At 38.3% G+C, this 22,445-nt stretch overlaps 3 protein-coding genes across 5 annotated transcripts; 1 reads left to right on the forward strand and 2 right to left on the reverse strand.

The window, feature by feature from the left end:
- The first annotated feature begins 398 nt into the window (after nucleotides 1-398).
- tspan13b (tetraspanin 13b) lies at nucleotides 399-6,464 on the forward strand. The gene is made up of 6 exons (XM_052532645.1): nucleotides 399-627; nucleotides 1,844-2,011; nucleotides 2,978-3,058; nucleotides 3,376-3,489; nucleotides 3,708-3,818; nucleotides 5,554-6,464. Exons 1-6 carry the CDS (start codon nucleotides 565-567, stop codon nucleotides 5,626-5,628), a joined length of 612 nt encoding a protein of 203 aa, XP_052388605.1. The 5' UTR covers nucleotides 399-564; the 3' UTR covers nucleotides 5,629-6,464.
- Nucleotides 6,465-6,996: 532 nt separating this feature from the next.
- On the reverse strand, nucleotides 6,997-8,896 carry agr2 (anterior gradient 2). Its single transcript, XM_052532528.1, has 8 exons — nucleotides 8,734-8,896; nucleotides 8,446-8,572; nucleotides 8,205-8,268; nucleotides 8,056-8,108; nucleotides 7,865-7,941; nucleotides 7,502-7,565; nucleotides 7,334-7,417; nucleotides 6,997-7,246 (listed from the first exon to the last, which is right to left on the reverse strand). The coding sequence occupies exons 2-8, from the start codon at nucleotides 8,561-8,563 to the stop codon at nucleotides 7,197-7,199; spliced, it is 510 nt and encodes a 169-aa protein (XP_052388488.1). The 5' UTR covers nucleotides 8,564-8,572; nucleotides 8,734-8,896; the 3' UTR covers nucleotides 6,997-7,196.
- A 1,892-nt stretch (nucleotides 8,897-10,788) lies between these two features.
- Nucleotides 10,789-21,920, reverse strand: ppp1r10 (protein phosphatase 1, regulatory subunit 10). 3 transcript variants are annotated; one of them, XM_052532523.1, is made up of 18 exons: nucleotides 21,772-21,920; nucleotides 17,164-17,279; nucleotides 16,977-17,063; nucleotides 16,757-16,892; nucleotides 16,624-16,675; nucleotides 16,449-16,535; nucleotides 16,184-16,315; nucleotides 15,862-15,967; nucleotides 15,628-15,731; nucleotides 15,415-15,518; nucleotides 15,148-15,307; nucleotides 14,908-15,051; nucleotides 14,476-14,722; nucleotides 14,014-14,089; nucleotides 13,698-13,904; nucleotides 13,473-13,614; nucleotides 13,001-13,375; nucleotides 10,789-12,921 (listed from the first exon to the last, which is right to left on the reverse strand). In XM_052532523.1, the coding sequence occupies exons 2-18, from the start codon at nucleotides 17,268-17,270 to the stop codon at nucleotides 12,797-12,799; spliced, it is 2,391 nt and encodes a 796-aa protein (XP_052388483.1). In that variant the 5' UTR covers nucleotides 17,271-17,279; nucleotides 21,772-21,920; the 3' UTR covers nucleotides 10,789-12,796. The 3 variants fall into 3 exon arrangements, with proteins under 3 accessions (XP_052388483.1, XP_052388485.1, XP_052388484.1); XM_052532525.1 differs by having other exon boundaries at nucleotides 20,931-21,787; XM_052532524.1 differs by having other exon boundaries at nucleotides 20,240-21,787.
- Nucleotides 21,921-22,445: the final 525 nt, after the last annotated feature.

Here is a 22,445-nt window from a genome sequence, read left to right on the forward strand (position 1 = left end):
AATGAAGAAATTGTTGTGCATTTTTTTTAATTGTTCTTTAAAATGATATATATATATATATATATATATATATATATATATATATATATATATATATATATATATATATATATATATATATATATATATATATATATATATATATATACACACACACACACACACACACACACACGTGTTTTCATTTACATTTTCGGTGGTGGGAGCAATAGTGTAATTCAATTACAAACAACTAGTTTTGTGGTTATTGTATTATATTACATTATATTAACATTTCATTTCATTTGTCGTCAGAATCCATTAGGCTTAAAAACGACTGAGCATCACAACTTAATCTTAAAAAAAAAAAAAAAAAAAAAAAAAAAAGAGGATAGATTGTATTTGGGGATCTGGCAACCGCATGCATCAGCGTTCACTGTAATCTGGACTGAACCACACGCATCTTATTTTCCCGTTGTTCAACTGCAATTTCGTCTCTTAAATAATTAGATTTGCTTGTCATGTAACTGATTTTCACAGAATTTGCACGGGTGAAAGCTTTTGTCCGGAAAAACAGCATTCAAGATGGGTTGCGCTGGATTCACCTGCTCCAAGAACTCCCTGTGCGCGCTCAACATCCTCTATGTGGTGAGTAACCATATGGGACATCTTTATCAGCCTTTATCATAACATTAGCACATCTGCTTCATAAACACTCATAAAACGAGGTGTTTCTGTTGGCTGTATTGCAGTCCTCTGTATCTCAGGGTTCATGTGAATTATTTAGAGACATTCTTTGTGTGGAATGAGGCCGATGAGCGCTTCTGGTTTCACGCGCAGCTTATAGAGGAACATCCCGGCTTCCTCGCTAGATCCTGCTTCATTAGTCTGGAGCTGATTAAGCTATTATCTGGACTCACCATTTACATTGGATTAGATAGAAAGCTTGATTATGAGCTGGGATCATTCACTGTTACTTAATAGGTGGACGCAGTAGTTCAGGGGTCATTTCTCTTTGTTGGGAAATGGACTAACCTTTAAATACCCATTACTGCTTTAAGGAATGAATAGCCTTAAACATTTTGTATTATAATGTGTGCTTGTGTTTTATTGCTCAAGTGACATCACAGCTGTTGTTGGGCCATTCTCAGAAAACGAAGCCATTTGCCTGCCATTTGTTTTCCCATGAATCACCACTGACAGATTTACCAGGAACCTGGACCTAGTCACATGATTTGACAGATTTAACTTTAATTGTGTGTGTGTGTTTGTGTTTCATTTAAAACATTTCAATTAGTCTATTAATTAGTAACTTTTTAGTTTTTCCTTGGCTATACTCCTCTGAGTATTGAAAATCAAAGCATTTATTGAAATGAAGTGTAATCTCCTGAGATTTACTTTGTTATTGCTGTATTTCTTGCTTTATCCCTCATTATTGGCCTTTGTTCCCCTCATTAAAGATTTGTTGTATTCTCCTTCTTCACCAGTATTATTTTAGTATTATTTATATATTATATTAATATTTTGAATTAGCCTTCATTTATATATTATATTTTCAGTTGTCTGGTTTGGCAGTTTTTTTAGAATTTGATTTATAGATTTTTATTTAGCTTTCATTTATATTTATTTTAGTAATCTTATACTTCAACTTATTTATTTCAGTAATTTTATACTTCAACTTATTTATTTCAGTAATTTTATACTTCAACTTATTTATTTCAGTAGTTTTCCAAGGAAACATTTCTCATTTTCGTTAGAATTTTCAGTTTTTTAAAAGTTTGGTTTCATCTAATATTTGTATTTTATTATAATATTTTTGATAGCTTTTCTTAACACTAACAGTACCGTTCCTCCCGGTCTTCAGATGGTGAGCCTGCTGATGATCGGCATCGCCGCCTGGGGCAAGTGTTTCGGGTTGGTGTCGAGCTTCCAGGTGGTGGGTGGCATCATTGGAGTGGGGGTCTTCCTCTTCTTCGTGGCTCTAGTTGGACTTATTGGTGCCATGAAGCACCACCAGGTTCTGCTGTTCTTTGTATCCTTCACTATGATGAAATGAATAAATCATTTTAACTGTACTTTTGCAATAATTATGTCAGGGTTTCAAAGGTAATGATGTGATGCATGTAAAACAGTTTCCACAAATCTTAATTTTCTGGGTGTATTTAGTAAGATCCATGCTTGTAGTGTCCGGTTTCATAAGATAAATTGGACATTACTGGAGACACACTGTGTAATTAGTAAAAAAAAAAAAACTAAACAAAAAAAAAAACTGAATAAAATAGCCAGCTAATTATATTGATACACTTTAATATAATTATTTTAAATGGCCTCATGCAAACAAAACAGTATGTGTGCTGATAACTTGTCAGGTCTTTGCATTCCATTGAATGATATGCTCTGTTTTTCCTCATTGTTTTTGGAAATGGGGATTATGATCTGCTCATGTAATGCATTTCACTCTGTGACCATAGAGTGGTGCAGTTAACATGATAAATGAGAGTGCATGCAGGGAACTACTTCTAATGCAAAAAAAAACAAAAACAAAAAAAAACAAAACCAAGGCATGAAATGAACTAATCCCCAGACAAATTTGGGCAATTACTAAAAATATCCTGTATGAAGCTTTTATATCATTCCACACTGTTGATCATGTAATGATTTAATGATTTTTCTAGTAGTCTTAAGGGATAAGAAACTATTTCAGTATATTACATTTCATTCTCAATAAAACGTCAAATAAATCATGTTTGTATTTAGAGCATAGCGTAATACAATTCTTTGTCTTTGCTGTTTATTATTGGATTTCAAGAGAAAATCACAAACAAGCACTAAATGTGCCTTAATTTACATTGTCTTATTGAGTCTAATTTAGTTTTATTTAAAGTTCTGATATTTAATACAGAATTTCTGAATTCGGCTGACTTGGTGGAATAGTGGCTTACTCTGAATATTTCTGCATTTTATTTTCGTGTTGCAATCCTTAATTCAATGTCAATAGTACATGATTATCCTGTTCCTGGTGTTTGTAGTTCAGTTTTCAGTGTCTAGTGCGTGTCTGGCTATCAATGAGGAGCAACAGGTAAGACTGATCACTGCACTTCACTACATGCTCATAAAAATCCGCTCTGGTGCTCTTTAGACTTGGAAATGTGCTACAAATATACATTACCACTCAAAAAGTTGGGGTCAATAAGATACTCTTACCATCCCTAAACATTTTAATGTTTAAATGTAGAAATGTACACATATTTGGTGTTGCCAATAAAGGGTCTAAAATGAAATCATTTGCACATCTGCCAATAGACCCTTGCAAACTCAGATCTGTGTAAATAAAGTCTTTTGTTTTGTATTGATCGCTTTTTCATGAGTTCACATGTGTTTGATCCCTGTGTGTAGAACCACCTGTTGGAGGTGGGCTGGAATAACTCTCTGAGCACTCAGAGGGACGTGGAGAAGAGTCTGAACTGCTGCGGCTTCTCCCATATGGATGTCAATGGAAGCTGTGCTGCTGTAATTTCTTCTTTCATTGTTCTTTTGTTATGTTCCTGTAGCACTGCATGTGCTGAACGATATAAATGATACCTGTGTGTGATAATGGTTGTGCTACTTAATTGTTTGCTGATGGTAGCATAATGAACTGCAAGTGTGTGACAAGTTAGGCAATCACATTATTTGTTCCATTATAATGACTTAGTGCTCTTGTCGATGTCTTTTCTGCCCTTGTGCAGCCCTGCTTTCATTACAGCACTTGCACCACATGTGCAGCAAAGATCCAGGAGCACGCCGGCGAGGTGCTGCGCTTCGTCGGAGGGATCGGCCTTTTCTTCAGCTTCACTGAGGTCAGCCTGCTAAACTAACTCCTCTTCAGAAAAAGTTTTGGAAAAAGTATACAGAACTTGCAGATTTGCTGAAAATGTACTTGCCCTCAGGCCATCCAAGATGTAGATGAGTCTGTAATGATGGAGATCAGTGATCATTACATCACTTGCTCACCAATGGATCCACTGCAGTGAATGGGTGCCGTCAGAATGAGAGTCCAAACAGCTGATAAAAACATCACAATAATCCACAAGTAATCCACACGACTCCAGTCCATCATGCCTCGTGAAGAGGTGGCATCTCCTGAAGTTAAAAGCTGCATTTTTTGTTATAAACAAATCTATCAAGACATTTTAACACAAGTCCTCTATCAATTATATTGCTTTGTCCGGTGAAAAAGTCATCTTATCTGAATCAGGAGAGAGTTGTGCATAACTATTTAAAACTATTCATAACTATTCAAGCACTATTTACAAGCAAAACAGTCCACAACAGCTTTAAACAAATATGTTTTGGAAGGACAACACTGGATGAATTTTCACTGGAGAAAGTTATTATGGATTATTGAAAGAAGCTAAGCAGTGATGCGCGGGTCAATGTATTAAAAACCCGCACCCGACCGACATTTTCAACTAACCCGCCCGCAACTCGGACCGCAAAAAAAGGAAAAGAAAATATTGTACCCGAACCGCTTCCTGACCCGCATTTTTAAAATGTAGTAAATGCTCATCATATCGTCATTGGGCCATAGACATAGGAACTAGGCAAAAAAAAAAAAAAAAGGAAAATCCTTAATATATTCTATTTTTGTCAAGAATTATTAAAAAAAATCGTCAATAAGCTCATCATTCATTAAAATAGTCTAGTCTGGCTATGTCTATTTTTATGTTTCTGTTCAGCAGACATGAGGTTTGGGTTTGCGCATTTTTCCATATATTACGCTCCTTTCGCTCATTCCGTGGGGTCTCGCTCAACCCAGAATAGCCTGCTGGTTCCAAAATATGCAAGGAGACATTTAATTGTTTAATAATAAACTGGTGTTTTCTGTGTCGCTGCAAAGATTAAGTTGACGATGCAGACTAACGCCAGAGAGAAATGCACATTATGGATTACATAATCAGAGAGTAGCCTATTTATTTTGATTTTAATATTTTCGTTTAAAAGTAGACATTTCAAGCTTTCTGTTATAGATAGCCTTATATTTCTCAAATCTGTGAGGCACACGCTGAGTTTCGGCGCCCTCCAGGTCATTAGTTAGCCAGTTATTCAGCCAATAAAGGCCTATGTATTTAAAAATTGTGTCTAGTACTATATTAATTACAAAGGTTTAATTGGCATCTATATTTCAAACGACCCGACCGACCGCGACCCGAATATCATTAAAAATATTTTTGGATGACTCGTAACCGCGGGCAACCGCAGGTGACCGCAGGCACCCGCTCATTTTGGATCAACCCGCGCATCACTGAAGCTAAGAACTTAAAATGCCTTTTATCGCAATCATGCACCTTTCACTTCATAAAATGTTCATTTATGGACTTGAGACATTTGAATTATTGTGATGTTTTTATCAGCTGTTTTGACGTCTCATTCTGACGGCACCCATTCACTGCATTGATGAGCAAGTAACGTAATGCAAGATTTCTCCAAATCCATTCGGATAAAGAAACAAACTCAGCTACAAGTTTCATTTTGGGGTGGACTATTCTTTTAAATGGTTAACTAAGTTTCCTCCCGTCATTCTGGTTATTTCAGATCCTGGGAGTTTGGCTGACATACAGGTACAGAAACCAAAAGGACCCGCGGGCGAATCCCAGCGCCTTCCTGTAGGTTTGATTCTTATGCTGAATTCTCAGGCTTTGTCGTCTGAACACTGGATTTCTCATTGGAGCTGTTTGCTTTTACTGAAGAGGAGACCAGTCTGTGTGTTCTTGCTGCTATACATTATTATGTGCTTGATTTTTCAAGAGTACAGTGTGACAGCACTCTACTGTACGTTATGAGGCTGTAGAATTCCTCTCAGTGAAAGAACACAACAGCAAATACTAGTTTGCAGTACATACACTAGTGGGGTTAACAACAAAGACCAGTTGATTTTATGTAAACAGATTTATTTTAATGGTAAAAAACATTAACAGAAAATGAGCTGCCGTGATCAAAATATGCAGTTTGTGAGCATGACACTATTTATGTTGCCAGTTTATATATACTGACAATATCAAAATGCATTCATAAAAAAATTCCACATTGATTTATTATAATAAATGCACATGTTATCAATTAGCATGAATGATACGAGTAAAACTGAAGTTGCTATGGATCAATGTAATGCTATTAACACTAAATAAATGCTAGATACGTTATTGGACTTCATAATTAGTATGACAAATGCAATTAAATTCAAAAATCGCTAGAAAAATGTTCAAGCACTGTTTAGTCATCTCAGATTTCATGTTACATATTTATCTGCGTTTTTTATTTTCAATTTATGCGTGTGTTACTTAGTTTACCAACTTGATTTTGTGTATCGTTCTGTCTTCTTGCATGAGTTCCTCATTGAAATGTACATCTGTATCCAATGGTTCTGTGAACTATGCTCTCAAGCATTTGAAATCAGAAAAAATTAAAATAAAAAATAAAATAAAGACTCTGAGGACACAATTGTACTTTGGCTAGTTTTGTCTTTGTGTAACTTAACTGCTGGTTTTCCACAATGCTTATGGCAAATGCTTTTTTGTTTGAAATCTTATTTCATTTCATTTGAATATTTCAGGAGAGCAACTTCCTCTATCCTCAAACCAATCAGAGACCGACACGCTCCAGCTCAGTGTATTACAAAGGCAGATAGTAACCAGGCAACAGTATGGCTCAGGAAAACATGCTGCCAGTTACTCTGACTCCTCCCACCAGGATACTAGCCGGAGGAGACTCCGTTAAAGGGACAGTTACACATTATAATATCCATCGGTATCCATTAACTTACATAGCATTTTTGTTTTCAGAAAACTTTGCCAATGTCTACCAGCAACTACGTGATTACGACATTATTTAAAATATCTTTATGTGTGTTCAGTAGAAGAAACAATTTCTAATTCAAATTCATTTTTGGGTGAACTGTCCCTTTAAAACCCACTCGGCCTCTGCTTTGAATAACCATTGCAAACATAACTGCTTAAACAAATGACCAGGATGAACACGTTTTCAGGAAACTTCATTTATTGAAAAAACATGAAAAGAAAGCCTTAAGTTTACCGTAACAATCTACTCTAACACATTTTTTTTATTTTATTTTGTACAGTACAGTGCGCTTCATGCCATCAGTAAACAAATGACAGAATAATAGTGACCCTCAGGGAAGTAATTTCCATTTGGCGGACAAAAAGACTAGGCTTTTGTGTTCACAACTCTGTCTTCAGAAACTTCAAGGCTCTTTGCATGTTGCTCAACACTGTGGAAACAAAACCAAATGAACGATGCTGTCAGTATGATGACGTGGAATAACTAATGTTGGCATTACGACAGCGTTCAGACTTACAGAGTTTCATATCCGCAGGTTCATAGGCGTACAAACGGTTGGAATAACGGCCGGTGATGTCTGCACGGACAGTCATGGAGGGATCTGGAAAACGAGAACGATTTGAATCATTCATGCAGACATAATGTGTAGCATTGTTATGTATCTGTCATGAATAAATCAACTCACCGACAAAGAGGATTCTGGGAACGTACTGGCCATCAGGAGACAAGTGTTTATCTGTGGTCTCGTACTGTAAAAGACAAGACTTTGTCAATTTACAGACATCTATACACATAACAGACAGACTAGAACCTAGAGATTGCACTAACTACATTATGCATTAATTAACAAAGAGCTGTACATTTGCTTTTTTTATGTTAGTTAATAAAAAATGCTGTTCAGTGTTAGTTCATGTTAGATATTGAGTAATATTAACACTAGCAGAGTAAATTTAGTTTTAGTTAATAATGGAATTAAATGCCTTAAAATTATTTTTAACTATTGTAATTAAGTAGGTCTGATGTTAATAAATAGTAAAGTGTTACTCACAACCAAGTTCAAGATCACAAATTCCTCATCGGCCAACGTCTGGATGACTTTATCCTCAGCGAAAGCCTTCTTCAGAGCTGATTAAATTATATAAACATATCCAAATACAACAATAATGCAAACATGAAGAACAAATTGAGAGTTTTAAACTAACCAACATTGCAAATGTCAGAGTAAAAGTGAAGCCTTACCCTGGCTGTGTGGACAGTCTTCCAGGTGAAAGATGACCATGAGGGGCTTGTTTCTAATTAAACAGATTATTCGAGTTCATCAATCATCAATAGACACTTAACTGATGATCAAACATCATATACTCTATATAAGAGCAAGCTTTTCTCACTTGGATCGTGACCAAAACAGAGCTTCCTCATATGTCTGTGCCCAAATCAGCTGATCACCCCATCCTGAAAGGAAAAGAATACCGAATATGAATCATGAATGCAACTTTAAAGAAACTTCCTTAGTTTTTGCATGTATAGCTTCAGTTATGCTATTCTAACGGCTCACTACAGCACTCTTCTTAGCTTTAGTTTTACAAAGCCACTGAAAATAATATGCTGGCGTGTTTTCATGAAGCTGACCTCTGGAGAGTGTCTGAGGAATCCTCTTCTCTTTCTTTGGAGTGGTCGCGTCAGGTTTCCCCATGACAGAAGACAAGGTCACCAGGACCAAGAGCACCGACAGTAATCCTTTGAGCATCTTCGTAAGCTAAAAGAATGAAACATTTCAATATATAGAAGTTAGGAAATGACAAAGCATGCTTTTCATTCAGTCCCAGCAGTTAGTGGTGTTGCGTGCTGGAAAACAACCCGTAGCAAAGCTTTCAGAGAAAAATAGCAGCACAAGTCCCTGTAATGTTGGCTTCTCACCTGTTCTCGTCTGTGCCCTGCTGAGTGAGTTCAGACTTAGACTCCTGGTCTCTCTCTCTCTCACCTGTATAGCTCTTATACATGTTCACCTGAAGCTCCGCCCACCCCTCTTCTGTTCTGGAATGTGATTCTGTGTTTTAATGCTATTCAGCCTTATTTTGCAAGCAAACTTTGCATTGAGCCTGGCACCAAAGACAGGTCACCAGATAGTCGTGATAAGCTACCGAAGGCTAGTATGATTGGGCTTTTTAGGATTGGCTGATCTCTGATCCGTGATGTCAGAGGGCTACATTAATGGGCTTTCATAATTTAAAGCATGACGTGGTGTTAGAATGAGAAACCCATCGACAGATTTTAATTATCTTTATATGTTATTGAAAAATGTGTTATTGCATCTGCATGCAATCTGCATGTAAGAATATTTGGACATTTTAACTGAGTAGTGCATTATGATCTGTCCTGTTTAATATAATAGGGTGTGTATTGTATACAGGATTCCTAATATAATCTATATACAATGTCTAGTTTGCTGGTGAAATCCTGCCCTTTAAACATTTGCTTAATGAAGCGCTCAAAAGGAAGTTTCTCGAACACTGTTCCTTTGAAAAGGCTGACGTGTCCTTAAGACGAAGGATTTTGGTGAATCTTTTTTTCTGTTTAACCGTTTATTATTATTAAAAATATATATTTTCTTTTCTTTTCTCGCTTTTCATTTACTTTTTTTAATGAAATACCAGTTCTTGTAAAGGAAAAGCATTGCAAGTGACATTTTGCTAAATCATTTTGAAATGATAGTGATATCTGTATTCCATGGCAGTTGTAGACGTTATTGTGTAACATCCTCTGTGGAGTTGCTCAAACGTAGGCAGTGTTAACACTTCCGGAGCAAGTCATTGCTGGTGAGCTGGAGAGGTACATGTATGACTTTCTCTGAAACGAAGGCCTGACAAAGCATCTTTCCAGTAGCGGCTGTGGTGTAATGTGACCAGCCGAGGATCAATGGTGTCTTTGTGCCGAGTGGAATTGAGTCTACAACAACCAGCTCCGCTCAGACTCAATGAATCCAGTCTTTTTATGACTTCAATCTCTCCGTGCTTCAGCTGGCCATTTCACTGTCCCTAGATATTATTCTGAAAATTATAGGTACGACGTACTCCAACTTACAAACTAAAGGTTTGTCTGTCACACACACACACAAAACAGACAACTGAGGATGTGCTTCAACTATGTCAACTATTATTTGATCCTTATATCAAAGTAAAAAGGTGCTTAACCTTCAGGAAATGTTTGTAATAAGAATAATAATAGTAATAATAATAATAACAAACATATAATTATAGTATAAAGCAAAATGAACGCATGAATGGATGAATGAATGAATGAATTATGCATTTATATAAATAGAACACTACGTAATATAATAAAATAACATTATTTTAAATAATATATTTTCAGAAAGAAGTCTCATATGCCCACCATGTCAGCATTAATTTAATTTAAAAAAACTGTAACATTGTGAAATATTATTAGCATTTAAAATGAGTGTTTTCCTATTTTAATTCATTTTAAATAGTAATTTATTCCTGTGATGAAAGCTGAATTTCCAGCATCATTACTCCAGATTTCAGAAATCACGTGATCCTGCAGAAATCAGTTTAATATGCTGATTTTTTTTTTTGCTCAAGAAACATTTCTTATTACTTTCAACTTGGGAAAACATTTGTGATTAAATATTTCTGTGGAAACCATGCATTATTGATTATTGATAGAGTATTTTTCAGGGTCCTTGGATTAACAGAAAGACCAAAGGACATAATTTACTTGAAATATAAATATTTTGCATAAATTAATATGTAATATATTTGAAATAAAGTATTGTACTATATTGTTATACAAGTATGTAAATATTTCTGTATAAATTTTATCATTTAAAATCTTATTATATATAATATGTTTTGTATTTTAATAGTTGGCAAAAATATATAATTATTGACCCCCAAACCTTTAAACAATAGTGTTTATTTGTTAGCAAGAAAATTAGCTTGTCTGAACACATCTTAAAAACCTTGCTTTATTCATTCATTTTGTGGAAATAAACATATAGCAAACAGATTAATTTGAATGTAAAACAATACTTGACAACAGCATTCTAGTTTAGCATCACGATCACAGAACTGCTTGGATGTTTTTATGCTCAGCAAAGTAGTAGTTTTTTTGGTTTTTTTTTTTTTTTCAAATAATTTTCCTGTACAATGGCTGAAGACAGACTGAAGCTCGTAAAAATGAAACGAATTCTACATAGGATGAATCAATTGCTGAGGTGTCCTTAACTCTAATTTATTCTTCCTGCACCTTGCACGCGAGCAGAAATTCTACGAAGCCGAAGTCAATATTTAACCAGAAGGGCTGGGAGCACAGGCCACTCCTCATCACACACACTCTGCACCCGACTCTGCCCTGAGAACACGGATCTGACAGACAGGAAGTCAAACGCACCCGCACCGGACTGCCATGAGAGGGCGAGGGAAATTCAGTAACCCTGTTTGACATTCAAACAATGAAGCATTTAGAGGTTACACAATGCAAACAGGCACTGAGAGAGAGAGTGGTCATTATATATTGACACTTGCTCTAAAAATAAAAGCTAGTTTGAGAAGACCGCACATTCTGGTGAATTTCGCAACGTTTATTCATTTACAATTAGAAAAACACCTTACATTTCTGAATGTGCCTTTTATTGGGTTTATGCGGCGCTCTGACACATAGACATCTCTTCACCAATAATAGAAAAAGAAAAAAATCATCAGACTTGTATCAAAATAAAATCATGGGAAAATGGTGAATCCAAAAAAAGTGAAAAAAAAAAATGAAAAAGAAAATCGAGTCCCACAAGAGACAATGGCCACTGTTTTCACAGAAAACACCTTGAATATGTTTGGCCTTGAAAGTGGTTTGTAGCCCAGGTTCGGCTCAGCTGAACACTGACAGAGCAGGACAGACTCACACGGGTCCGAGAACATGAACGCACAGCGAAGCAAATCAAACCACAGCATCAACATCAAATAAGAAATCATCACTAATTCTCCTGATTGTCACACGACACAGAACAACAGTTGATATTTCTTTAGCAGGCCAGGATCACTTTCCAACACAATGTATCAATTCAAGTATTAAGCGGGACTTCAAAAATGCTGCATTTTGTGCCCAGATGTGAAAGGTAATGGGTCTGAATACTATCTATCCCTATAGTATTTCCAATTTGGCGCATAAAGTTAACATGATGCCAATTCATGGATGCTTTTCAGTGCTTTCCACAGTATTTTTTGACACTAAATATCATGAAATGAAAAAAAGACGGACCGTGTATGATTCAGATCTGTAAATTTGACAGCATCTACACATTTCATAGAAGTATGGTTTCTCCCTCTTCGATAGAAACCCGAAAGTAAAACATCAAACAGGACAGCAACTTCCCAGGGACTGAATTCAACCAGAAGAATCTTCAAATAAAATTTCTGTGCTCTTAACATCTTTTGGAAGTGTACATTTCATCACGCAAATCCAAACTGCACTAATAACTGACGTGTCCATTATAATTCTTGTGTTTTGGCCACCGGGAGAAGCTGAAGTCACTGTCCACCACCGGCTGAAGACCATTATTTACACCTTGTCCTAGTGGTTACAGTTATGTAGTACAATCTTTAGCAGTCAGGTTAGTAATACACAGAATCACAATAAAAATAGACATATCAATCTCCATCTCCAGGAATCACTATTTACATGTAGGCCGCAAAAGTCAAGTAATAGGTTTAGACACTGTCTGACTCTTCACAGAGGATCTCAGATCTTCTCACAGCTTTCCAGATGTGGGAAATTAGTGTAAGTGGAGAAGAAACTGTTCATGTTCAGATCCTGTTGAAGCAACTGTACAGTCGGAGGAAACGGGTGGGATTGTGCTGTCACAGACGCAAACATGCCCTGTTTCAGTTCCTGTACACGAGGCTCATTTTGAGTCCTGTTGCCCACTAGTGGTGAGTTCAAGGAACAGCAGTTTTCGGGTGTGTTAGTGTCCGTGCTGGGGAGGAAGCGGTGGTCCATTAACACCGGGGTGGTAAAACGCACAGTTGTTTTCATACCGACAATTCCCTTTCATCATGAAGTGGCGACACACCGACCTATTTGACATGTCTGAAACCAAAGGAAAAGATTACTTGCGTGCTCGTTTTAAATGTTGGAAAATTAAAAGCGTTTTTGCAGTCAAACTTACCGCCCATGTTGTTGTGTCCCCCACGTGGTCCTCCGCGTCCCCCTCGTCCTCTGAAGCCCGGGTCTCCTCCTCTCCCTCTGCCCCGGTGGAAGTGTCCTCCCCGGTGTGGGCCTCCTCTCATGGAGTCGTCGCCCCAGTAGTTGCCGTTGTCCGCCCCGCGGCCCGGTGGACCGGGCGGAGGACCCATCATGCGTGGCCCGCCGGGGTTGAAGGGTGGTCCGTGGCCATGGGGAGGAGGAGGAGGAGGAAGACGAGGATGGTTAAAATGTGGTCCAGGGGGCTTGTTTGGAGGGAAACCCCCATTCATGGGCATCGGCATGTTGTTCATGTGGTTCATGTTCATGCCGGGGCCATGGCCAAGCAGACCCGTGTTCACTATGAAGTGAGAGAAACAGAACATTAAATACACTGCTCAACCATCATCCAGTTATTCCTCAACATAGCAGTGCTGTTAATGAGAGCAAACACGTACTTGGCGGAGGATTAGCAGGCTGGTTCTGGTTCTGGTTCTGATTCTGGTTCTGTTGCAGGGAACCCAAAAGCTGCTTGATCTTATCCGAGAAGTCGGGCTGTTTGATCAGGTCCTCTGGAGACTGGTTCGATCCCTGAGCACCCTGAAAACAAGAAGAGATGCTTCAAATCAAAGACTCTGCAATTTCTCATGGTGAATAACATGTAGATACAGATTTTAGCTTACCATAATAGATGAGAGTAGTTCCTGCACATTAACAGCGGGGTTATTACTGGCTGGTGGGGTGTTGCCTTGCGCCTGAGGGCTGCGGCCGCTGTTGCCCAGACTTCCCATGAGGTTAGCTAAAACAGGAGGCAGCTTGGAGCCTTCATTAGAGCCACCAGAGGCAGCAGCGTCAGCGGGCTCCATGTAACTCTCCTCCATACTGCTGTCCTACAACACCACAGAAGAAGAAAGAGGTCAACGACATACCACATCTGACACTTCGAAATGAAAGGAAAGAGAAATGGAAGGGGAATTCATATATATATATAAAACGTACCTCATCCAGTGGGATGAGTCGAGGAGGCATGGGCTCATACGGCTCAGGGTCAGGCTCGTGAGGACTGTCTGGAACACTGCAGAGAGAAAGGAAACAAACCATACAGGCTTATAAAGACAATATGAAATAAACATCTTTAAACCTCTTTACTTTATTCACCAAAGTGAAGGATTCATTTGAGCAAGGGTTTTAAACATCTATTAAAAACACTTAAAAAAAAGTATGAAAAACCTATTTTTAATAATTAAAAAATGATAATACTTAAAAAAAAATGATAAATACTAAATAATACTAAATCTGAAATAAAATGGACCTAAAGAGCAATACTCTTTACAGACTTTATATAATCCATTTAAATCCAAATGGATTCCCAGCCTACATCATGTGGCTATGTTTACACCATATTGTGGGCATTAAATGCGATGTGAATGTTGTGTGAAAGTTATCAAAGCGTTGTCTTACCTCTCTTTACTGAGGAAGATCTCCTGCAGAATGCCCATCTCTCGGTCTCTCTGGATCATCTTCTCTCTGCTGGTGGAACCAGGAATGACCAGACTTCCTACGAGGGTCAAGGGTCGCGGAGGAGTCCAGGGCACCCTCTCCTCCATGGTGTCGTGAGAATGACGACGAGCCATTTCAAACGTCTGCCTGTCCATCATCAGCTCCCGTTTAGCCGCCTCACCGAAGTCCTTAATTTTATTAACGTTCACTGAGGTAGAGGGATAAAGAGTGATGATTATTATTAAACCAATCACATTTTCATTTTTTGTATTATAATAATATTTCATAATATGATTAGTTTTATTATTATATATTTTACTTTATTTTGTATCAAAACCCTTACAGACTTCAAACTTTCGTCCAGGAGTGTAAGTGAAGAAAGTGTTGCTTTACCTCTCTCAGTCTCATCCAGGTCAAAGTAGAAGTATTCTTTGAGATGATCCTCTTCCGCCCACCGAACACTTTTCTTTTTCTTTCCTTTCTTAGTCAGACTCTCTTCCTCACCGCGAGGTTCAGCCAGAGCATTGGGTTTATCACCTTAAAAACACAAAACAAGGCATTTTCAATTCAGCACATTCTTTCATACGGCTCTCTTAGTGAGGCTGTGACCCTTTTCTATGCAGCAGGACTCACCGGTTTCCATTGCCTCGGGGTCCTCGGTGGGCACGGGTGTGCCGGGCTGCTCCAGGTCTGGGTTCTCATGAGGGGGTGTCTGAGACGAGGGCGTCTCAGGGGAAGACGGTTTGGCCTGTGTGCCTGAGTATGACTGCGGCCTGCTATCAAACGGACAGGGCTGTGGGGCACAAGAGAATTTGTGATTTCTTTGTGATTTTATACGTCTGGGGAAAATAAAAATCCATGAAGCACAAACACAAACGAGGGTTGTCTGATGGGGCACACCTTGTTAGAGGTAGGGGAAACTGCTTTAGTTTTCTTTTTCTTGATCTTGATGCCAGGCACTGGAGCGGAGTTGAGGGCATCCAAAAATCCAGTGGCTTCCATCGCTACAAGGAAGAGGATATTAGACGGATATTAAGCACCAGTCGGAGGGGAAACTCTACTCTAGTGCAGATTATCATAATCATATTGCAGGTGCTGAATGGGCATACTCACGCTGTGCGGGTATAAGTTTGACTTTGATCTCTTTGGCAGAGTTGGGGGTGGTGTTAAGGGGCTTGTACTTCTTCTCTACTGGTGGTGCGTCAATCGGCGATGTGCTGAATAAACAAAGTCTGAGTTTAATGATTCATTTCCAAACCCTCTTAAGTAAAACTGCATTCATTCAAATCGTCCTGGATTTAATGTGACTGCTTATTATTTTCAAGAAGGAAATGAGTCTCCACTTACTTCGGTCTTTTAAGAACCGCTGGCTTGATGTTGTATTTGTCTCCAAGTTGGGGTGCAGGGGGGGGTTTCTTCACGGGAACTGGAGCTGGACTCTCTACCTCCAAACCTGAAGACACAATGTTTGGCGTTCATTTAAACAGATCATTTTTAAAAATACGTTTCTGAGACAAAGAACTTTAAAACAAGGTCTAAATGTTACTGAAACAAAAATTGTGTTATCTATTATAAAAGATAAATTACACGGACATTAATCATTCATGGTAAAAAAAAAGAAAAAAAAAAAAAGTAAAATAAGCAGAAATATAAAACACTGGTGACTAACCTGTAGAACGGATCTTTGCGTGACTTGGAGCATAAGCTTTTGGTTTGTCTTTCTTCTTCTCCTCATCTGCTACCTTTTCTCGGGGCTTCACCTCTGGACGCACTTTTCCATCCTCCTTTTTCCGTTTCTTGTCTGATGGGAAACACAGTTGGGTTATTCGCCAATAATAGAAAGCCCCCTTGCCAGTAAATCAAGTTAAACGTGCGGCAAGTCTTTAAGGAAGAAACAGAGTGACACAGAAGACAATGTAGACTGGAAACCCTACCATTGGGTGATGCTGCACTGGAGACGCTCTGAGAGCGGATAATAGCCATCCAGCCCTCCACCAGCACTGACGCCAGCTTCCTCAGCTCTGAGAGAGAGAGAGAGAGTTCAAACCTGAGCTCTGGAAGACAGTAAGCAGACTGTCTGGCATTGATTCATGAAACACATGCTCTTACCTTCTGTCTCGCCGCTCTTACTCAGATGTTTCACCAGCTTGGCTGTGTTGTTCTAGCAGAAGAGAGAGCAGGTGTTAGAAGACTGCGGGGGCATGTGTGTGTGTGTGTTATGGGCTGTGGTGTGGTGAAGTACCTGTTTGAGGTGGTCCACAGTCAGGGGGAGTTTCTGCAGGGTGAGCAGTATGAGCTGCAGCAGGGGGGTGTTGGTGGTGGTCTTTGAGTAGGTGAGCCAAGAGTTCAGCAACTTGTAGCCTCCAACTCGAATGAAACTGAGCAGAAGAGAAAGAGTTAAACATCAATTTGAAAGCAAAAAAGTTTCAATTTTATTCATCTTTTATTGCTATTGCTCTTACCGATTAAGTACATCATGTGATTTTGTCTGCAGTAAGATGTTCAGATACATGCATCTGCTGACCATTTTATGCGAGGCCTTCATGAGACTGTTTGAAAAAAGAAAAATATGTTAGAAATACTATTGGTTAAAGGAATTGACGGCTTTTTGAGAGGACTCCAGAAAATAAAAAAGGTACAGCATCTCACCTGAAGACTTTAGCAACTCCCTCAAGGCTTCGTAGCTCTCCATCTTTCCCCAGCATAGATTCAACTCCTTTCAGCACCTCTCTGGGGTCCACCGGGCCCACGGCCATTGCTGCTTACTGACAGAGGGAGAGAAAACACGGGTTATTCTTGTGCTTATGCCACTGGGGAGAATCTGGGATATGGCATGAAATCAACCAATCAATCCTGAAATAATGTGATAATGGCACTCAAGGAGAGCTCACTGGAACAGCACAAGGACAGTGTTGAGTCTAAGTTCCTAGTGATGTACATTTACAAAGGCGACTGTGGATCTGAGAGAACTTGGAAGCAAGAAACTCTGAATACACTGGGAACATACATGGTCACATGACTACCAAAGACATCACAGCACAGCTGCTGTCAACACTGCATTCACTCAAAGAATGGAGAGAAACTTGTGTTTTAATATATTGTACTGAATCAGATACAAACATCTTAGCAGTTTTCAGGTTCACACTAAACCTTTTATGTCATTTGCAATCACAAGTGCAATCATAAAGTAATGTCTTAATTAATAAACATACTTTAGACAATAGTTCTAACTCATGTTTCATCACTTAGAAAATTGTGTAATTGAAAAATGCTGGGATTTAAGATTATTACTAGATCCCCAAAACTGTTGGAAGACTAAGAAATTACATATCTTACTCCAACTGACTGCAAAGAATCCTTCTTGGTAAATAACATGTTTCATATATGATGTCTGTTGGGCTGTCAATATTTACTGGTTCTGCTAATGGAAAGGGGCAGCTGGTACAACTGCTATAGTTCAACAGCAGATTGCAGACTGAATAATTGATTAAGTATGTCACTTATTTAATGAGATGAGAAACTCAGACTGGATTATTGCTTATATAAGCGCTGTATGATTCAGTTCTTAATCTGTCATTATGAAAGATGTAAAAGTTAAGTGTTATATCACATGTGTAATGTCACTCTCATAAACCCACCTTGCTTTTTATACACACTGTACATTATCCAAAGAAAACATCACAGGTTCAAAGGACGTAGTTAAGATTGATGTAATATAATATAATGGCTGTGATCAGTAATGTGCATTCAGATTATTATATCACTTAAATAATAATAATGATGCAAAAGCAGAAATAAGGAGAAAGACTAAATCAAATTTTTTAAATGTACTTAAAGTTAAACATAGTTTTTACAATTTCTTTTATTAGTATTTAAGTAATCTTTATAATAATCCTTGTAATCCTTCAAAAAATCAACTGTAGTGCAACTACTACTATTCATAACAAGAATTTGAAACCTAACTAGGGAGGCAACAGTAAAAGTGTTCAAATGATTGACTGGATTTTCTTGTTTATCAGAAATGAACTGTCACATTGGCAGCTGTGATGCACACGGGAACTCTGGCAATATAACTTCATCCTTCTTTGTTAGACACTGCTGTGATCCATCTGTCTATAACCTAATATCAATAGATGAAAGATGCTAGAGTAAAATGAGATGCATGAAAACCAAACCCTCTACAGTATGTTGTGTATACAAGTTAGACTTACATTATAAAACATGAAAACGATCACAAAGTCTTCACCCATATCCAAAATTGTCATTGTTATAAGGTTGATGGACATAAAATGTGTAGAGGCCACTTTAGCTTAAAGTGTCTTTTAATTTCATTTTAACAATTAAATTAATAATTTGATACAACACATACACACAACCTAACCATATCACCAAACCTGTCACTAACCTTACCAGCTTCCCACCTTAATGCTGTGCATAAGATGAACACAGGAAGTGCATCAAAATAATATTTTTGTTTCTCTAAGTACATTAGTAGTTAAATATTAATATGATATACTGTAGAACCAATGTGTATACTAATTTTAAACAATATGCTTTTAATATTTTCCAGCTACATAATGCAGTTTTTAAAATCTCAGTAAATTAAGTATGTTTTCTATATATGAGTATTAGTCTAGAACCACTAGGTAATTATTTTTTTGAAGTGCCTTAGGCTGATGATAGACAGGGGAACTTTTTGAGCAATGCTGCTTGGGAGTTTTTACACTGAGAAAGGATAACAAATGTCTATCTGGATACTTCAGATCGGTCATGGTCCCAGCCTCTCATCTGGTTGCAACACTGCTCAAAAAGTTACCCCATGCATCTTCAGCCTTAGTCGCTTTGTGGGTGTATTCCTTCATTATAATTTATCTTTAATATGCAATATTACATATTAAATGCATATTACCCAAATAATGTTTGACCATATGTTTGGTTTAAAAAAAAAAAAGTTACATTTAAACGTGATGTAAGGAATATATACAAACATAATGAAGGAAATAGACTCTGTAAGACTTGATTTTTACCATCTTGTGGTTAAGTATCCAGTTGCAAGAAACTCAAGTTATGCAAATAAATGTATTTTCTCTAAAGGTTAACTCGAGGGTTTTTTTGCGACTGTGAAAGCAAGACCTTCTTTCTAAGCTGCATGTCGCCACCAGGCGGTTATTTCTGGATAAAAAATACCGAAACCGTGTATTTGCCACAAAGCAATATGAGAAACGCAATTATTAAATATGATCAAGATATATTAAAATACAGTAAAAATAGAATGTATGCAATAAAAATTTACATTCTTAAAAAAAGAGAGATAATAATAACTGACTTAATATTACAAAGAGACGGGTGAGGGCATAGTGTTTCTGGTCGAGAGAGAGATGGAGAGAGAGAGAGAGAGAGAGAGAGAGAGAGAGCACGTCATTCGCCCCGCCCACGCAGAGCAGCTGAGAGAGACTATTTCTCCATCAGTTCCTCTCACTACAGCACACTTCACTTGGCTGGACACCGGCGACACCAACCAACTAACTACAGCTGAAAATGAAGAACGGGGCGAATTGAACATGACACAGAAATATATGCACCGAATCAATGTAGATTTTTACGACTGATAAGCATGCAATGGTTTTATCGACGTTTGAATCCATGTTCAATATAATTTCCAAGACAGTAGAAAAGGTCTACTAATGGCACTTTTGATCGTGTGAGAAATCAGGTTTTGTCTTACCCGCAACACTGTTGTTGAAGAACTTTTTATAGTCACAAGCGAACTCCTAAAACACGGAACAATACAACACAACTCCTGGAAACGTCACAGTTGTCATAACAAACAAGATTGTACATTCACTGGAAAGAAAAGATTAATATTGCATCTGTCAAGTTTTTGATTAAATTTAGATGTGAAGAAACACATTGTTTAAAGTCACATTTCACCCAGTCCTGAATAATATTCTTCCTACAACGAGTTTAGATTACATCTTGTTCAAATCCATGTCACCTACTTCTACTTTTTTCTTAATCCAGTGTTACATAAACAACTGACATCTTTAAGCTAATCGCCCAAAGGTTTTGCCTTAGAACTTGTCAACACAAAGCATCCAGTGTTGGTCTGACTAAAGGCCGGTAATATGAATATGCATCTACTCAATAGTGTCCACAGGGGGATTTGCCTCCATCTGTAGAAGTCTCCCTCTCTCATATGGCAGCTGACAGCGTCTCCTCTGATTGGCTGGAGTCAGAGATAAACCACGCCCACTATCTTTAACCACTTGCCTCCGCATAGAACGGTTGCCCGGTCGCCATCTTTGAATTCAAACAAGTTTTAAAAAATAAAAATACCACGGCTATTTCCCCCCGCCCGTTTACAAAGTGTAAACTACATTTACCCCGCTAGCGACTCACGGATATTAAGACGATACCTCGAGCTGTTTATGGGGATGATGGCGACGCGAGACAGCCGTTCCGAGCTACAGTATTTCCCGTAGATCCAGTCAGAAAAACAAAGCCACCATTGCCTCGAGTGATCAGAGCAAAGCACAACCCGTCCGCCATTTTAAAGCAAAGTCGACAAGACAAATAATATCCTAACCTAACGTTACGCACTCGTTAAGCACACAATACAAAAAAACAAAAACAAAAAATGCAATCTTTATAGTCAGACTGCTATTTATTTGTATAAATCATCATCGACTATGTAGGTTTATTTCACCAAAATCAACGGTATCCGGTTCCGCTAAACACTAAAAACACCTAACATTATTATTAACAAAATGTTGATTTTCAGTCTTTCCCCCCCGCTCGGCTAAATCCACAGGCGCCTTTCTTGGCAATCTTTATGTGCAGATTGCGTTGATTGTTCCAGTGAGCTCTCCTCTGAAAAGAATGCAGTTTATAAAAAGTCCCAATTATATACAGTCACTTCCTGCTCTCCCTTTGGCAATCTTTATGTACAGATTGCTTATGACTAGCTTATTATTCGATGATTTATTTATCGCTTCTGTAGTAATCATTAGGATTGCTCCGTCTCACACACAAAGAGAAGCAGGGCGTTTGCTCGGTCTTTGCGGTGTGAGCTCATACTCTATCCTCGCTTTATCTCAGCATGCTGTCTGCTTCTAGAAACCGTGGCGCAGTTAGCTCGCCAGGCTCGATACAGCTAGGAATCTGCAATCTCTATTTATATCTGGAATCATTTTCAACACAGACAACTGGTTAACTGTTACGCAGTTTCGATTCAAATTGGTTTGAAAGAACACTTACTATTAAAACCTCTCCTCTGCGTCTCGGGTTGCTATTAATATATTGTGCTTAACAGCAACAATTTTCAGCTTTTTTAACAGTTTAAGAGAACGTAAACTGTCATGACTTTATCATTACTGGCTGAAAAATGGCATAATGGGCGGGATTGTAGTGGCTGAAATTGAGCTTTTCCTTCTTGAACAATCTGGAGCAAAAAAAAAGTAGTAAGCGAATGTCCGTTACTCGAGTAGAAAAATTGAATTTTTGGGGGTTTGATCTTCGTACACGGTTGAAAAATCCTCGACGCCAGATCTTCACTGAGACCGAGTCACACCTGAAACGAAACAACAGCACAAAGAGACGTTAGTGAAAACGACTATTTGGCGGCGGAAATCCAGAGAATAGTCGAAAGGTCGTTTTTGCTGATTAAAAAAACTGACGTGATAGCCAGACTTGGGGGTAAAAATCGTCTTTTAAATCGAAAAAGTGGAGAACCAACCTCCAGCAAATCACTTACCTCAGACAAATCCAGGAATGCTATGGAAGGGCGGGACTCGGTATATATAGTTCTGACGTCATCATGGGTTCGTGCGCGCGCTTTCGGGCGTTTCTTTCAACACGAAATGGAGTTGATGATCACGCGGTCCTGTCGAGCGCGCTCTCGAAACGACCTTGTGTGTTGAAGGACGCGCCCA

This window comes from Carassius gibelio, chromosome A19 (genome assembly GCF_023724105.1).
Source record: "Carassius gibelio isolate Cgi1373 ecotype wild population from Czech Republic chromosome A19, carGib1.2-hapl.c, whole genome shotgun sequence".
NCBI classification, from domain to species: Eukaryota; Metazoa; Chordata; class Actinopteri; order Cypriniformes; family Cyprinidae; genus Carassius; species Carassius gibelio.

Bases quoted from the DNA above. Each gene is read 5' to 3' on its own strand.
- agr2 (XM_052532528.1), bottom strand. From the start codon at position 8,563: ATGCTCAAAGGATTACTGTCGGTGCTCTTGGTCCTGGTGACCTTGTCT. The intron at 8,109-8,204 runs GTGAGAAAAGCT...CTGTTTAATTAG, and splicing joins CTGTTTTGGTCACGATCCAA to AAACAAGCCCCTCATGGTCA. The intron at 7,247-7,333 runs GTAAGTCTGAAC...TTGTTTCCACAG, and splicing joins ACCTGCGGATATGAAACTCT to TGTTGAGCAACATGCAAAGA.
- ppp1r10 (XM_052532523.1), bottom strand. From the start codon at position 17,270: ATGGCCGTGGGCCCGGTGGACCCCAGAGAGGTGCTGAAAGGAGTTGAA. The intron at 15,308-15,414 runs GTGTGCCCCATC...TGTGCCCCACAG, and splicing joins TTTCCCCTACCTCTAACAAG to CCCTGTCCGTTTGATAGCAG. The intron at 14,723-14,907 runs GTAAAGCAACAC...CCTCTACCTCAG, and splicing joins CCTGGATGAGACTGAGAGAG to TGAACGTTAATAAAATTAAG.
- tspan13b (XM_052532645.1), top strand. From the start codon at position 565: ATGGGTTGCGCTGGATTCACCTGCTCCAAGAACTCCCTGTGCGCGCTC. The intron at 3,059-3,375 runs GTAAGACTGATC...CCCTGTGTGTAG, and splicing joins CTATCAATGAGGAGCAACAG to AACCACCTGTTGGAGGTGGG. The intron at 3,819-5,553 runs GTCAGCCTGCTA...TGGTTATTTCAG, and splicing joins TTTTCTTCAGCTTCACTGAG to ATCCTGGGAGTTTGGCTGAC.